The 16,821-nt window shown below is 45.3% G+C and overlaps 3 protein-coding genes and 1 non-coding gene across 5 annotated transcripts in view; 1 reads left to right on the forward strand and 3 right to left on the reverse strand.

Annotated features, from left to right (window-relative positions):
- Window positions 1-2,738, forward strand: part of LOC119348694 (serine/threonine-protein kinase STN8, chloroplastic-like) — a 4,673-nt gene extending 1,935 nt beyond the window's left edge. The window contains exon 3 of the mRNA XM_037616669.1: window positions 1,779-2,738. Coding sequence (XP_037472566.1) covers window positions 1,779-2,522 — 744 coding nt within the window. The 3' untranslated portion in view covers window positions 2,523-2,738. The remainder of the gene's footprint in view (window positions 1-1,778) is intronic.
- Window positions 1,534-1,607, reverse strand: TRNAI-AAU. The gene has a single exon. It is a non-coding gene; the product is annotated as a tRNA-Ile (tRNA).
- A 202-nt stretch (window positions 2,739-2,940) lies between the features above and the next one.
- LOC119348695 (thioredoxin H5-like) lies at window positions 2,941-4,958 on the reverse strand. The gene is made up of 5 exons (XM_037616670.1): window positions 4,638-4,958; window positions 3,778-3,836; window positions 3,452-3,565; window positions 3,207-3,329; window positions 2,941-3,117 (listed from the first exon to the last, which is right to left on the reverse strand). Exons 2-5 carry the CDS (start codon window positions 3,793-3,795, stop codon window positions 2,941-2,943), a joined length of 432 nt encoding a protein of 143 aa, XP_037472567.1. The 5' UTR covers window positions 3,796-3,836; window positions 4,638-4,958.
- A 1,054-nt stretch (window positions 4,959-6,012) lies between these two features.
- On the reverse strand, window positions 6,013-9,187 carry LOC119348697 (ubiquitin-conjugating enzyme E2-17 kDa-like). Of its 2 annotated transcripts, none has more exons than XM_037616671.1 (5): window positions 9,074-9,187; window positions 8,160-8,239; window positions 7,901-8,028; window positions 6,781-6,885; window positions 6,013-6,415 (listed from the first exon to the last, which is right to left on the reverse strand). In XM_037616671.1, exons 2-5 carry the CDS (start codon window positions 8,227-8,229, stop codon window positions 6,272-6,274), a joined length of 447 nt encoding a protein of 148 aa, XP_037472568.1. In that variant the 5' UTR covers window positions 8,230-8,239; window positions 9,074-9,187; the 3' UTR covers window positions 6,013-6,271. The 2 variants fall into 2 exon arrangements, with proteins under 2 accessions (XP_037472568.1, XP_037472569.1); XM_037616672.1 differs by having other exon boundaries at window positions 8,995-9,183.
- Window positions 9,188-16,821: the final 7,634 nt, after the last annotated feature.

The raw sequence follows: 16,821 nt of genomic DNA on the forward strand, positions 1-16,821 counted from the left end.
GGATTGCAACGTGATCACGACCACCGCAATTCTGACTCCATGGGACCCAACGAAGCACCGAAGAACCAATCAAACATGTCGGAAAACAGTATTGGAACCCAAGCCCTGCTTGATGCAATCATCGTTACCAAGCAGATCCCGGCACCTCAGGGCACCCACCTTTGCAACAAACTATCACCCGAGGAGGAGAAAGACGCAAAAACGCTTCTATCACCCGATCTAGCGGTAACCCCCTAAGTGACCACAGGAACTGTAGTCCTGATTGTGTTCAGCATTTCTCATGACCAACACAGTGTTGCCACCAACCACCTGTAATCCGAGTCGTCGGAGCAACTACAGAGAGGTGCCAGAAGAGAGTTGGGGAATAGGTAAGCCTATTCTTCCCACATCAAAATTGTGATGAGGTATGTGTGTTAACATGGTTGGAAGGATTGCCTCCAGAAAAGTACTCCCTCCGTTCGAAAATACTTGTCATCAAAATAAAAAATAAAAAATGTATCTAGAATTGTGATGAGCTATGTGTGTTAACATGGTTGGAAGGATTGCCTCCAAAAAAGTACTCCCTCCGTCCGAAAATACTTGTCATCAAAAAAAAATATGTATCTAGAATTGTGATGAGGCATGTGTGTTAACATGGTTGGAAGGATTGCCTCGAGAAAAGTACTCCCTCCATCGGAAAATACTTGTCATAAAAAAAAGATGTATCTAGAACTAGTATTTTTGGACGGAGAGAGTACATGCTTGAAAATAGGGTGAAGCTCCGCGAGTCTTAAGCCTTGTACAATGGGAGGTGCTTAGAGAGATGCTTACGAAAAAAAAACCAAGTTTTTCTGAAGCACCGGTGCCTAATTCTACAGAAGAACCAAGTTTTTCTGAAGCACCGGTGCCTATTTCTACAAGAGAGACGCTTAGTTAAGCGTCTACCCTATACAAAAAAGCACCGGTGTTTAAGAAAAGCCTGGTTTATTTCTTTAAGCATCTCTCATTGTACAAGGACTTATATAGTTATCCAAGTACAGAAGATTCTCCATAGAAAGAAAATGCAAAATAGGAAAAGAATGGTTTCTGCATGTGTGTTAACATGGTTGGAAGGATTGCCTCGAGAAAAGTACTCCCTCCATCGGAAAATACTTGTCATAAAAAAAAGATGTATCTAGAACTAGTATTTTTGGACGGAGAGAGTACATGCTTGAAAATAGGGTGAAGCTCCGCGAGTCTTAAGCCTTGTACAATGGGAGGTGCTTAGAGAGATGCTTACGAAAAAAAAACCAAGTTTTTCTGAAGCACCGGTGCCTAATTCTACAGGAGAACCAAGTTTTTCTGAAGCACCGGTGCCTATTTCTACAAGAGAGACGCTTAGTTAAGCGTCTACCCTATACAAAAAAGCACCGGTGTTTAAGAAAAGCCTGATTTATTTCTTTAAGCATCTCTCATTGTACAAGGACTTATATAGTTATCCAAGTACAGAAGATTCTCCATAGAAAGAAAATGCAAAATAGGAAAAGAATGGTTTCTGTCAAAAAACTAAAAAGTTGGCCCATACAGGTCTCGAACCTGTGACCTTCGCGTTATTAGCACGACGCTCTAACCAGCTGAGCTAATAGGCCTGTTGTTCTACGTATTGAATAGCATCTGTTGTTGAATGATAAAGTGTACATTGGACAATTTTGATGCTAGCGGGAGCGAAGCAGAGCACCCTCTCGGCTTGCTTGCGCCGGCAATGGCCGATGAACTCCAAACGCGCGCGCTCTGACATTTGAACTCCTTCCCGCGTGCAGGGCGACCGGACGCTGGGCAACTACGTGACGGACCGGGGCTTCCCGGCGAACCTGGAGCCGCTCATGTTCGGGCGCGCGCTGCGGGGCGTGGACCCGCTCACCCGTGCCGCGCTGGTGGTGAAGCAGGTGATGCGGCAGCTCGTCACCTCGCTCCGCCGCATCCACGACACCGGCATCGTCCACCGCGACATCAAGCCCTCCAACCTCGTGGTCACCCGCCGGGGCCAGGTCAAGCTCATCGACTTCGGCGCCGCCACCGACCTGCGCATCGGCAAGAACTACGTGCCCGACCGCACCCTGCTCGACCCGGACTACTGCCCGCCCGAGCTCTACGTGCTCCCCGAGGAGACCCCCACGCCGCCCGCCGAGCCCATCGCCGCCATCCTCTCCCCGATCCTCTGGCAGCTCAACAGCCCCGACCTCTTCGACATGTACTCGGCCGGGATCGTGCTCATGCAGATGGCCACGCCGGCGCTCAGGTCACCCTCGGGCCTCAAGAACTTCAACTCCGAGCTCAAGGCCGCCGGCTACGACCTCAACAGGTGGCGGGAGACCACGCGCCGGAGACCCGACCTGCAGATCCTGGACCTCGACTCCGGCAGAGGCTGGGACCTGGCCACCAAGCTCATCTCGCAGCGGGAGAAGGGACGGCTCTCCGCCGCCGCCGCGCTCCGGCACCCCTATTTCCTGCTCGGCGGAGATCGGGCAGCGGCCGTCCTGTCAAAGCTGCAGCTCACCAAATAATTGATATGTCTGTCTTCTTTGAACAAGCGATCAAACCCCTGCATATAGTTTCCATATAGATCTCCATCCCATAAATTCTGTCCTGAGTCCTGACATGAGTGAGACGCAAGATCACCAATGGCATTGGCAATTTTGTTGTACAGTCATGATTCATGAGATCTCAAGGCATCTGGCTGGTGTCAATCAATCAGTACATTGTTTTTGTGCGAGTTCATATGGACAGCGTGTGTGGTGCAGAGTTACAGATGCTGGGCTAACTTAATTTACTGCTGATCGAGTGTGGACGCTACCAAGAAATCCTACTTCTGCTGGTCAGTTTCTCGAACCTACGTATGCCGCCGAGCAGGCTCTTGCTGATGCTCCCAGACAATGGAGGCCGTGCTCATTCTGAAGCTCTATTGACTGCCAGGCAGGAACATCAGGTTTTGTCCTCGAAAGACTGTTTACTCATGACGTCGTCACCTGGCCGGCAGTATGGTTCGAACTTCTGCTGAAGATCGGCCTGGTTCCCCCCCACCAGCTTGTCGATCTCCTCCTTATCTCTCAAGAAGATGAATGTCGGCGTGGCACGTACGTCGAATTGCGTGACCAGTTCCTGACAAAAAAACATGTATCGAAATGACATTTAGTTTGAGCATTCGCTCAAAGCTAAATTAGTAATGGATCGGCGGAACATTTGTGTACCGGTAGTTCGTCCACGTCCACAGACACGAAAACAAGATCGGAATGCTTCAAAGAAAGTTCGGCGTACGTAGGAGCAGCGATCCTACACGGGCCACACCATACTGCGCTGAATTTTACAACAAGCTGTGCAGTTGAAAAATGTCAGCATGGTTAATGAAAACAGCTGCAGGAATTCCAAATTGGAAAGTCACATGCACCTATATATCCTTGTGTCCAGAGTATGAGTTAGGTTGTAGGCTACTTACTGTTTTATTGGCGTCAGCTGCATCTTCCACTTTCTTCTCCCAACTCTTTAGATCGGTTATAAGAGTCACATTCCCAGAGCTGTAATCTAGGTGTTCCTCCTCATCTACAGGGTTCTGCAAAGGGAAGCATAACCAAAGAGCTTGATTTACTAATGTATAATTCGATAAACGGCTTCCTTTGGGCCTTACAATCAGTTGACCAACAAAAAAAAGCACTACGTAGCATGGCAAACAAACACAAGCTATGCAATAAAGATGCTAGTGCACGATTCAGTTATCAAAGTTGCCAGTTGTAAATGAGATGGATGTGAGTAAAAACTACTCACGCTGCCGCAGCATCCCATTGGTTCGAGCAAATCCGTCAGGATGTCCGGATTCCTGGACTCTGGTAGACGAGGAGGAAGAAGAGGTATATTTTCAGTGCTGATTTCACTATTTGACTGAATAAAAGCAATACGCTGTGCCATAACATGTACCAATATATCAAATATGATTAACATAGCTAGCTCTAGATGGCGAAATGGTGAATATAAATATGTATTACTCCCTCTGTAAAGAAATATAAAAGAGTTTAGATCACTAAGGGAGTACCTCTGTTCTTAAATATAAGTTGGTTTGACAGTCTATAGATTGAAGTGCCAAAACTTCTTATATTTAGGAACAGTGGGTGTACATACAAATGGTGAATAGCACTTCAATTTTTCTAAACAATGGCCAGAGACTGCAGAAATATGAACAAGAAGAGACCAGCCAAAAACGTGCTGTTTGTTTTAGATAGAAAATTGAAACAGATTTGATGTCCGCAAGTCACAACCACGGCAAATCCAATAGAACCAAGAAGTTTGTCTGCACGATAGCGAATCTTGCTTAACATATTTGCCTGAATCCGCATGCAACAGTTTCAGAAGATCCTAGGGTGTCAAAAAAAAATTTGTCCAAAGGAGATGCATTCATTAAATTGGAGGAGACCTCCAACACCAATATGACCGTTTGAACGCCAAGGAAATGAACTTTTGTTGACCTAATAATCCTAGAAAAAGAATACGATTACCACATTGCTTAGATTTATATCGTAAATTTCTGAGTGCTATGATATGGAGCCGGCAAATAGCTTTGGGCAGCCATGCATGCAGCCTGGTTATTACTACAGCTGAGAGCAGAATGAAATGCACGTATGCATGCATACCTTGCGCAGGAACAAGAAGCCTGTGTTCCTCCTCCTGACGATGGGATGGATCCAACAGAAGATTCAGATTTCCCCGCGTTGGACGCCTGCCGGCCGTCGTCCACGGCAAGCCCACCCCGGCGGGCGGCGGGGGCTCGGAGAGAGGCGGGTGGCGCCGGGGCGGAACGGCCCTTGCCGTTAATAGCAGCAGCTCAAACCGTCGAAACCGGAGGGCGTGGTGACAGGGGATCTGCAAATAGGCCGAGGGAGGGAGCGGCTGGGAACGGGGTTCTGGGAAGGGAAGACGTACGCGCGCGCGCGCGCGCGCGGGAGAGGGAGGGCGAGAAAGAAAAGAGGCGACCGACCCCCTCCCACGTCCAAAATTAGTTTGGTGTGAACTGTGGAGGAAGGTTTTGCCTGCTGTGCTGTCGTTTTAGGCCTGCGAAATGGACCAAACTGGACGGCGACGTGCACGCAAGCACGGCCGTTCTGCCGGCGCGGCACAGCACAGCGCCAGGACGTGACAAGGTAAGGCACAGGCGGTGCTAGCGCCAGCCAGCGGTGGCAGCACAGGCACAGCCCAGTATTTCGGGTGGCGGTGGCCTTCCTGGCTCTGCTGCATACCGTGGCGACCATGGCTGCTGCTGCGCCTTGTCCACTCTTATTTGCCGGTTTGAGTTTCTATATGATTTTTTTCGTAATCAACAGATGCAAGGTGCTTACAGAAATAAGCCGTTATCCACTCAAGCACTGGTGATTAAGCATAAGTCGATTATTTTTCAAACACCTGCCTATGTAAGCACTCGAAACATCTAAAAACAAAGGCGCACGCGCCGCTGCTTATGATTTCTCAGCAAATCTGTCGTCTTCACCTACTACTTGTCATGGCTAGAGACTCGAAGCTCATGAGTCATGACAAAGTATGGAAAACTACAGAATACAGTAGAGAGCAATGAAAAAAAGGACGGGATAGAAAGGAGAACATTAGCGCTTTTACTTTCTGATGATGGACAGCAGATGAGGTTATACTCCCTCTGTTTTCATTTACCTCGCATATTAGCTTTGTCTTAAATTAAAGCCAAGTAAACTTTGACAAATTTCATAGAAAAAGTTACTAAAACCTACTCCCTCTGTTCCGATTTACTCGTCTTTGGTTTTACAATATATAATCAATACTACTGACATTAGATTCATCATCATTGAGTATGGTCAAAGTTTACAAAGTTTGACTTAGGGCAAAGCTAATATGCAGAGCCAACACGTTTTGCAGCGAGCTTCTGGTATATTGCTAGTTGCAACTACCCTTTGATGCTTTAGCTGCGAAGAACAACCAAACTGAACATACATACATACGAAAACATGACCTAAAAACAAAAGAAGATAAATCTGGACAAGGTCATGAAGCAAACATGTTTTAATGAACATTTACCGAATAACACCAACACTGATGAAGGTTAACCCAACAAGCATAGGTGAATAGGCTGATAGGCATGCATGTCTGCCAATACTAGTGACAATTGATGATAGGGCCGACGCCGAATGCAATTTACAATCCTTGAGGATCGGATTACACACAACCAGCAACAAATCGAAGAAACAATGGCCCATAAATATTTTTCTTGAAGCGACATTTCAGTTGTCCATGATGCAGGTCTTCAACCCATGGCGTACTTCTGCGTCCAGCTGCGGGCTGTCGTCTCGTACTTTGACCGGTCCGTCTTGTACATGTGGGCAATCTCGGGAACAAGGGGATCATCCGGGTTGGGATCGGTCAGCAGGGAACAGATAGAGAGCAAGACCTGTATGACATCAAAACACACAACAGATCAATAATGGACAGCAAGCGGTTTCAGGGAAAGTGCAAAACTGAACAAACATGCACTCCTTCTGGCTTATGAACAACTTGTCAGTCTCACATGTTAAACAACAAAAGTGTCCCTAAATATGGCAGGGATAGCATGTACGCCCTAAACTAATATAAGAGCGTTTAGATCACTATTTTAGTGATCTAAATGCTCTTATACTAGTTTACAGAGGGAGTAGCAAACAAGTAATGCAAAAATTAGTGGTACTGGAGCAGACTTCTACAAGTGACTTGTATTTTTAGTAAGCATATAGAGAGAGTTGTGTGCAAATAGAAAATGAGGATGGTGACGAGGATGACCTTGGAGATCGTCAAAGCAGGGCTCCACTGCTCCTTAAGAATATCAAGGCATATGCTTCCATTGCTGTTGATATTAGGATGGAAGACCTTTGTCTTAAAAGATACCTAGAAAGGGAACATACCAATTAAAATGGCACAAGCATGGGTTGCATGGTAGGGAGGAATATCGACACCTAAACATTAGAATACTGCACTTAGCAATGTACAAATAGTAGAACAAATGATGCATCCAAACACCACATGGTCCTACTAAGTTCTTCAATGTGGATTTTAGTAAAGAAGGAAGATTGAGACGAAACAAAAAAAATATCAGGTGTTGTCTACCAATTGCTATATATGTTAGCAACAGCAACAAGATCATTATAGTGCTATCATAAACAACATCATCCATGCCATTATAGCATGTCTATCCCACCTCATGAAAACTGAAAACTGTTTACGTCATGTTTACTTTAAGATCAACTGGACGAAAGGCACAAACAGGACAATCCTATATACCAAATTACTAACAGTGTTACAACTTTGAAAGACCACATCCAGGGAGAAAAGGAATTTCAGAACACACTGCATACCATGTTAGCTATATATATAACCAAAAGATGATTTTATGGCGGTCCATAAAAGGGCCACACTGATAGTTATAATACCATGAGTGGACATTGAGAAAAGCATCAACAGGAAAGTGCACACAGCGCCTAGCAGGAGTAAATGTTACGACCCCTCTACGCAAAAAGGTGATCACAAGTGTTATGGGCATGACAGGCCCAAAAGAGTCGCAAAGGGCAAATATGGCAGCAGATACAGATTAATTAGCTGTTTCCTTAGTAAGCAAGTTATATTCTAGAGATTGGAGATTGAGATTGATATCGCCTATTGCTTATGTGTCGCAGTTAGTATTCTATTATTAGGATATCCATACTCTATAAAAGGACAGGTGAACCAGGGAGATTAATTGACTAAGAAAATATAGAACCATTGCTGTTCTATCTAGCCGGGGAGTGTAACTCCCTGGGTGGAAATAACAGACAAATTTCCAGATTATAATATCAAGGACTATGAAAGCAGGCAGAGCACACATAATGAGGGTTTGCAAATAAGAGGATGCTCCTAAGTCCTATACCTTCGGTGGCTTGAAGGGGTAATCCGGAGGGAAATGAATGTTCACTAAGAAAACACCGCCGGCATAGGGACTGTCAGGGGGTCCCATAATTGTTGCTTGCCAATGAAACATGTCCTCACCAGCAGGACCTAAACAATTTACAAACAAAAATTAGAGTCCATGAGATGGCATGCCAGGATAAAGCAGGGAACAAAAGGTGTGAACGAAGATAGTGTTGTATGGCATATAGATGTCCAATGGAAACAAGTCAAATTCAAACCTGCGCTGCATGATGTGGGCGGGTCCTTCTGCAGGTCCTTCAGTTCCTTGAGGATGCGCTTTGATGCCATGACAAGCAACCTAGAAGGAGAGAAAAGATGTTCTAGTTACAACATAATGAGGAAAATATAACTCAAACATTCTACTCAGGAAGCTAAACAATCCATCGAAAACCTATCAGAAGTAGGAACCAGCAGTTCAGCCCAGCACAGAAACATATCAATGTTTCAAACTCCCATGGCCTATGTACTCATGTATTCAGTAAGAAGGGCAATAAGGGATCGAAGTAAACAGCAACCACAAAGCCCAGCTTATGAGAGAACAAACAGTAGCTCACTAGTACACAATTGCCACTGGTGTGGAATCCTCCCATCGATTCGGGCATCTCGGAGATCATATAAACCTCGAACCTCACATGAATACATGAGACTGGACGAGTGATCCTCGTAATTCTCAGATAATATACTCATATGTAAGCAAGCATGCGACAAACAAGCGAATAATCTTGTCTACACAGGACCAAATAATTTTACGCACGCATCGCAGAGAACGTGAATAACCTAACAACCTAGCGGCGACGACCAAACGCGCGGCCCCCGAGAGATCGAACACGATCGAGTCAAATCACCCCAAGGGGCCGCGCACCGAATCGGACTCCCGGCTGACAAAACCCCATCGAACCACGAACCCACCGCGGCGGCGGCGACGCGCCAAACCGAACCAAAGCGCAGATCTACCGGTGGGCGGCACCAACCAGCACCGGAACGAAAAACTCTACAGAAACACCGCGGCGGCGGGGACGGATCCGGATCGGGAGGGGCCGGGGCGGGGCTTACCCGCGCCGATCTGCGACCGGGCAGGGAGAATCACGCGAAAAAAAGCTGGGCGGGGGGAGGGAGGCGAAGGTTTCCACACCTTTTGCAGCGAGAGGTTGGGGACGGCGAGGACAGAGGGACGGAGGACGCCTGCCTTTGGTGGTCTTTTTTTCTCCGGGTCCGCCCCTCGCTTTGTGGTGTTGTGTCGTGCGCGACGGGTTTGGTTTGAAACCGGGCGCCGGGTCCGTGGCCGGTATTTATAATTGGCCCGGCCGGTCTGCGTTTGGAACGTTCCCCGGTCTTTTTTGTTATTTTCGCTCTCGAAATTACTGATTGTCAGAAGAGTCAGCGAGAGGAATCCTATTCGTTCCCGGTACGCAAAAGAGTTTTTTATGGAGCTAGACAAATTCCAATTTTCAATAGCCCAAGTGTTTGTTGCCCTCATGGTCTACGTCAGAGTGTCATGCACTTGTTCCTCTTTTTTCCTTTTTTGTTGGGAACGCTTCGCTGCAGTAGTCTCTACTATTAAAGGGGGATTGAACGTCGTGATGGTTCGACCACCTCGTTCGACCCTGCCCGCCAGCCAAAAAAAAAACAGTTCAACTCAACCCACGAACGAGGTCCATCGGTCAAAAATCAAACCACCTGCGAGCTCCATCGACCCACGAATGCATGTCTTTAGGGAGAGAAACGCCAGTTCTTCCTCGCGTACGAGCTCCATCGACCCACGGACGCACTACGTCAAGGAGAGAATCGCCAGTTCACTCGCCGTCCGGCCACATCGTTCTCATGCGAGCTGTGCGAGCGCAGCCTCTGCTGCCATCAACATCTGATCTCCTCGCATGCTGAACCTCAACCTCGGCGCCCCCGAACCAGAACCTGCGCTCGACGGCTATTGCTGCGTCTATCTCCTGATGTCGCCGCTACATGCTCCTGCCATCATCTTCACAGTTCTTCACCTACAGTCTTCTGCCTCTCGGACGACAAAGGACTGAGATCCACCTTTGTTATGTTCGACGGTGCCCACCATGCCCTAGGTTTGCGATCCTCAATTGTTTCAGCAAAGTTTTTTACATCAGAAAGATACTAAACTCCTGTTCATAACTTCATGATGTGACCTAAAAAATATAGTAGTACTCAGGTTGCATCTTTAAGTTCTACTCCAAGTACATTGAACAAAGCATGCAGGATTTTAGGCTATGTACCAGCTACCAAATTGTGAAGGTGCTTCATTAGGCTCATCAACTTCTGGGAATTAATACATGAAACAAATGTATAATGTGTGCTAATGTGGACGGGTGCGACATGGCATCTCAAACTTGTCTTTGCAGCAAGTCCACTCTATGCAAATGAATGAAAGCAAATGTAACAAAGTTAAGAAATCTAAGAATTGATGCCGTGAGATTGACATGCTTTTCACCCAATTTCATATTATAGACACCTGTTCAATTCCCAGACTTAAGTTCATATTGAAGACCCCTGTTCCATAAAGAATATTGCTAAAGTCCTCTTAATTACAGTACAATACAGTTACAAATATCATATCATTTTTTTCATGCAAAAGAATGCAGGTTTAGTTAAGAACTTAAAGCTTTTATAGGACACAAAGATGTCACAGGACAGAGGGCATCTCTATGACAAAGGGAAAAGAGGTATGTATATGTCAATCACATGTATGCACATAAAGGTACCCAATAAGCTTTCATAACTTACCCTACATTAATGTTACCAGTTGTTGAATATGAGAGGACACCGAGATCACAACCCAGCGGTTGTCGGGGTGTACCTACCAAACCCGATTTTCTCTCACGGTCAGCTCTACGTTGAATTGTCTAGAACCACCGCGAAGAGGAACATTAAGATTCTCGCCATCAAGGACAACGGCAAGGGTAAAGGCAAGGGTAAGGGAAAGGGCAAGGAACAAAGCAAGATTTCAAATAAGCGAAAAAGATTTGAACCCTTATTAACGACCATGAAGAACATAGTCTACAAGGAAGTCCTTAGCACATGAAGTCGCCGGATCAAATTATAACAACTCAAGGTAAAGTATGTTCAATTCTGCATTACAGCCACATAACTATTGTAGATCTTAATGCACACTAACCTGAGTTTGAGAGCATAATCAGTCTTCAGAAACCATGAGTATTCCTTTCGCGACATCTGCCCGTTCTATACATGGTCGAATATGCACCTGTTTAAGCTGGAAATAACAAGAGACAGCGTGAAATTGCAAACAGATTAAGGTTGAAGATGCTCGGACAGTGACTTGATACAGAAGAACAAAATACTAAGGTGTCGTATTTCTTTCTAAGGTATACACTTTTTAATATGGTAAAAACCTGAGGCATGGTTATTAACGACCATGAAGAACATAGTCTACAAGGAAGTCCTTAGCACATGAAGTCGCCGGATCAAATTATAACAACTCAAGGTAAAGTATGTTCAATTCTGCATTACAGCCACATAACTATTGTAGATCTTAATGCACACTAACCTGAGTTTGAGAGCATAATCCGTCTTCAGAAACCATGAGTATTCCTTTCGCAACATCTGCCCGTTCTATACATGGTCGAATATGCACCTGTTTAAGCTGGAAATAACAAGAGACAGCGTGAAACTGCAAACAGATTAAGGTTGAAGATGCTCGGACAGTGACTTGCTACAGAAGAACAAAAATACTAAGGTGTCATATTTCTTTCTAAGGTATACACGTTTTAATATGGTAAAAACCTGAGGCATGGCAATTAAAAAACTGACTTAAACTTCAGTTACATAGAATCTCTCGTTGGAAATACATGGATAAGGAACTATGTATCTGAAGAACCCAAATTCGAGTTGAGTTTGCCATCAGTGAGCTCCTCATATCTCTACTATCTCTGCTATTAAAGGATGGGTCTTTCAAGACAACAGATACCTCGATATGAACAAAAGGAACATAATCAGTTCGTCTGCTTTTTTTCTCTAGCTCTATGATAAGATTTAGCACGCATGTGTCCTTAAATTCAGGCCTCAAATTCGTTGCAGACGGTGATTCCAAAGTGCCAAGTACAGGATTAGAAACATCAACCCTTAAGCTATTCAGCAAGAGCATTGTGGTGAGTGGAGAATGAGTCGTATTAGACCCTGAATACAAGCATCACTAACCTGCAAAATGAAGGACCTCGGAATGAAAGCTTTGGCCAATACCACAATAGCGCGTTATGCTGAGCTCATTTGCCAAAAGATGGAGACCGAGCTTTGCGTTCGTTTTTTACAATTGGTACATCAGTATGAATGTGACCATTGGACAGTGCTGACTTTTATGTCAGGTTACCTTGCATAAATCTGTATGATTCCCCTGTTGTGTTTTGCTTTGTCGAAATGCATTGTTGTGTGTGTGTACAATTAGAATTTGGTCAGGATTGGAAGGTCGACTCTCCAGGAAGAGGAAGCTAAGCCTCCTTGGCCAGAGTTTTTCCTTTTTTTTTTGAAGTTTCAAGCCATGCCTTTTTTAATAGGAACAGCTAAAATTGTTTATAGAAAAACTATTAAGACCCAGTTTTCCCGTTGTACAAAAACGAAGTTTTACTTATTTCTGCCCCTAAAAAAACTATATTTTTGGTACGCTAACTCATTTCAGGTGGTTACACCTTTAAACGAGTTTATGGGAAACAGAACTGGCAAAAACTCCGAATCCAGACAACCCAAGAAAGGTTTTATCCTCATCTCACAAAATAAACAACTTAATCATAACCGTATACCGATTACTACTCATCTAGCTATCCTTCAAACTGTGTATATATAAGATAGATTCAATCTACCTCCAGATTTTTGCTTACCTCTAAGATCGAATTTCACTGGCGGAGCCAATCCAACAAAGCTACCAATGCAGGACGCGGAGGGAGAGAAGAGAGCCGACTGTAAGGTAAGATCCGTGGGCACCCTGATCCTGACGCATAGGGAGGGGAGCAGAGCTCGGTGGCGAAGAGAAGTCGTCGGCGTCGTGCTGCACCACGGAATCCACTCCTCGTCGATCTCCGCCCATCCGGCCGAGCACAGCTTGCCGCAGGGTCTCCAAAATGAGGAGCCCGATCCCGCCGATGGATGCAGATCGAGCCCACCTCGCGCTGCACGGCGCGCGCCAATCATCGGGCGTTACCACCCGATGATTCGGACCGGCATGGCGTCATCGCGGCGCGGGCGCGGGGCAGGGAGCGCCGCGAGGTGGATGCCGCCGCCCAGACTACGCGCGCATCTGCCTGCCCCCGGGATATCGCCGGACAGCAGGGAGTGATGGGGCCGCGGTGTGGGAGGCTCGCGACGGCGCAGGCAGGCTGTAGGGACGGTTCGGAGGCACGGGGTGGGAGGTTGGGCCGGGATGGATGCCGTGCGCCATGACGCGCCGGCGGCTGCACAGAGGAGCAGGATGGGTCATGGCCTCATGGGTGGCTAGCTGAATGAGAAAGGGGTGAGCAGCGAGGAGAAAGAGACTGAGAGTGTTGGCTGTATCTTAATTGTTTTTGTCCCACGCCTCTATAATTTTTTTATTTACGGAGTATATTAGTGTATATTATGCGAAATTGATTTTGGAGGCCGAGCTCCATGGAGACCGCCAAATACAAAATTTAAAATTCTTGAAAAATCATATTTTTACATTCAAACAAGTTCTAAAAAAATTATAGAAATAGATGAAGGCATAGTGCACAAGTGTGTAAATTCTGAGGACAAAATACGTTGAAATGTGGGCTGTGCAAAAAATACAAATGTGTGGTTTTTAACACATGACACGATTCATCCTTCCAGATCATTTTATTCTTTTTTGTACAGATCGCATTTCAATGTATTTCATTCTTAAATTTTACACACATACGCCTCACATCGTTCTTTACTTGTTCGAAAAGGTTTAGAACCGAAATTTTTGAATTTTGATTTTTTTTAAGGCCTCCATGGAGGCCGAGAGCCAAAACGCCTGTATATTATAGCATAAGAACTGAGGTATTTGGACGGTCTGTCGGGGCTACCAAATATCTTGGGTAGACTAGAACACATCTCGTTTTGCTTATTCTAGATGTCTGTCTTTTTAACCTTTTTTAGTTTGCATGTTGTATATGAATATATGATAGTACTCCCCGCAAAGAAAAAGAATAAATGATAGTAATATATTTAAATCATATTTGTATATATATATTTCACTTTTTCAGAATGTGTCCATGATAGATATGGATATTATTGACCATCAAAAAGAACCTACCAACAAGAGTCCAAAGGTGATGTTATTGGAAGAGATAAAAACTCAGCAAGTTCTATACAACCTACCAACAAGAGTTCGAATTGACTGAAGAATCTCAGGGAAATAAACAGAAAATTGAAGAGCCTGAAATTATAAAACTTAAGTCTAGGGCGGCACAGAAGGGTTCTTATTCGATCAAGCCGTCGGTGCTGAATGGTGCTTTTTCAGTGAAGCCCTGGTTGTCGCATGGAGCTTGAAAACTTAGTCACATAGTGTGTCTGTTTTTAAAACTATGTGTCAAAGATCAATAAGTGAGAGCTGATGGCAATGTACAAACGGTGGATCCAAAGCTCTCAGCTTCATGGGGTTGGTTCCCTACCAATGCGTCACATCATGCTCCGATGTTTACATTTTTCATCATGTTCTCTCCAAATAAAATTATGGCAAATGAAAAATCTGATCAAAGTCTACAATGCGTTGGCTAGAAAATAAGGCCATGTTCATAGATTTCCAATTAACTTTGACATTGTTCTGTTGTTGAATTGTACTCCATAAAAAGCACTCATATAAAATGTCCGCTGTCGAGTAATTTTTTCACATCATATTTCGTATTCTCGTGGCAACGCACGGGCATTTAACTAGTGGTGGTAATAATTGGTGATATTGTTCCTCGCCATTTTCATGGCGATGTACGATGGGTTATATTTTCGTGGGTCGAGTATATAAGAGTTATTTACCCTCACAAAAAAAAGGCGAGTGATGGGTGCCGGTGCGCCGTTGGAAACTTTGGGCCGGTCCTTTTTAAACCGTTGATGGCTATTAGATAACCACGACAAAGTCATCGTCTCCACGCACTAATTCTCCCTACGCGAAAAAAGTGGGTCGTGAACGAAGTGCAGCCCACACGCACCAGCTGCTGGGCCACCGGGCGTGCGTCTCCGGCTCCAACACCACCAGTCCCCATCGTCGCCGTTGCAGACCTCTGGCATCTCGGATTCACATCACCTCGTCGCGCAGGTCGCAAAAAAAATCACCGCCGCCGTGCCTCATGGCCAGCAACGCCTCTTCCATTGACGCCCCTCGCTGGAGCTCGCAGCAGGTTCCAATCTCCCGTCGATGAATCCAGCATACATCGCCGCCGGCTGCAACTCCGAGTGCTCGTGCTTGCAGCCTTGCTGGCGACCGACACCTCCGGTTGTAGCTCCGGTGTAGACGTCTTGCAACTCAGATGCACGTGGTTTGCAGCTTTACATGGTTGAAGCTTTTTAAAAAACCGATTGTAGCAAACGAGTTGGCCTCATCCAGCAAGAAATTGAAAGCAACAAAAATATCCAGTTACTTGATTGAAGCATGAAAAAATGCTAGTTCCAACAAAATTGAACGACGGTGGTAGCAAAATTTAGGCTGGCTCCAGCCAAAAACAAAACAAGGTGGTAGCAAAAAATCATGATGCTTGCAGCAAAAATAATGTCTGGTTGAAGCAAACTTTCTCACGGGCCGCACCAAAAGTTGCAATCCCAGCAAAAAAGGAAAATAAATACTTCTACTCATACCCATGGCAATCACTGGTTCCAGCAAAAATGCTTAATGGTTCCAGCAAAAGCAATGACTGGTTGACGCAAAAAAAACTGCTGAAGGCCGCGGCCATTGGTTCCAACATTTTGCTGCCACGGTTGTAGCACTTCCAGTCGCCTGTTCCAGCAAAAATGCGGACTGAGATCCAGTGACTTCACTTGGTGAAGTCACGTTGCAACTTTAGCCTCTTCATCTTCATCCAAAACAGATCCAACGGTCCATATCACCCAAAGGCAAAAGCCCTCAACACTGAGCAGTTTTGGACGAGGGCAGGCTGAAGAAAACACTTCACAGAAATCTGCTTCGCTCTCCCGCACGCCGGCGTGTCGTACAAGGAGACGGCTCAGATCGGTAAGAAGTCCATCGCTGCCGCCATTGAATGAGAGAAATCGCCTCAGCGTCACGCCCGCGAGGTAATTTTACATTTCTCTGCTGACCAGTTCAATACATGTGGCGTACAGGTTCAGTACATGTACATGTTCATATACCAATACCAATCAGGTTCAATACATAAGCAGACTGATTACCGATCAGGCTCATGTACACATTCAGTACATGTAGTCATATGTAAGTAAAACTGATTACTGTTTGTCATATTTTAACTAACTTTACTAAACTGAAACTGATTTATTTTAGTGATATGTAGGTAAAACTACATCTCCAGCATACTGACTAAACTCCAGCGTACTAATATTGTCACTAACTGAACTTTTTTCAGGTGTGAGTAACTGAAATCATAATATGGTACTATATAATCTGTTCAATTTTTTGGGTTTCAATCTGTTTAAATCAAACTGAATCCAAGCGCACTGAATCGTTTTTTGCTGCTAGACTGTACTGTAGTTTGATGCTAGGCTGCAAAACTGCTAAGTCCTATAGTTTTTGCTTGTGTCTCATGTAGACCGTTGGATGTGTTTTGGATGGAGATTAGATGGCTAAAGTTGCAGCATGACTTCACCAGGTGAAGTCACTGGATCTCAGTCCCAAAAATGCCGGCCGGTCCTAGCATCGTCTGCGTCGTTGCGGCACGCCGCCCCAACCCGTCGCAACTCTTTCAGCTTCGG

Source organism: Triticum dicoccoides, chromosome 1B (assembly GCF_002162155.2).
Source record: "Triticum dicoccoides isolate Atlit2015 ecotype Zavitan chromosome 1B, WEW_v2.0, whole genome shotgun sequence".
Taxonomy (NCBI): Eukaryota; Viridiplantae; Streptophyta; class Magnoliopsida; order Poales; family Poaceae; genus Triticum; species Triticum dicoccoides.

Excerpts from the sequence above, each read along its gene's own strand:
- LOC119348697 (XM_037616671.1), bottom strand. The coding sequence starts at position 8,229 with ATGGCATCAAAGCGCATCCTCAAGGAACTGAAGGACCTGCAGAAGGAC. Across the intron at positions 6,886-7,900 it reads ACCCCTTCAAGCCACCGAAG|GTATCTTTTAAGACAAAGGT; the intron begins GTATAGGACTTA and ends TTCCCTTTCTAG. Across the intron at positions 6,416-6,780 it reads CTGCTTTGACGATCTCCAAG|GTCTTGCTCTCTATCTGTTC; the intron begins GTCATCCTCGTC and ends GATGTCATACAG.
- LOC119348695 (XM_037616670.1), bottom strand. Across the intron at positions 3,330-3,451 it reads CAGCTGACGCCAATAAAACA|CTTGTTGTAAAATTCAGCGC; the intron begins GTAAGTAGCCTA and ends TCAACTGCACAG. Across the intron at positions 3,118-3,206 it reads TGGACGTGGACGAACTACCG|GAACTGGTCACGCAATTCGA; the intron begins GTACACAAATGT and ends TTTTTTTGTCAG.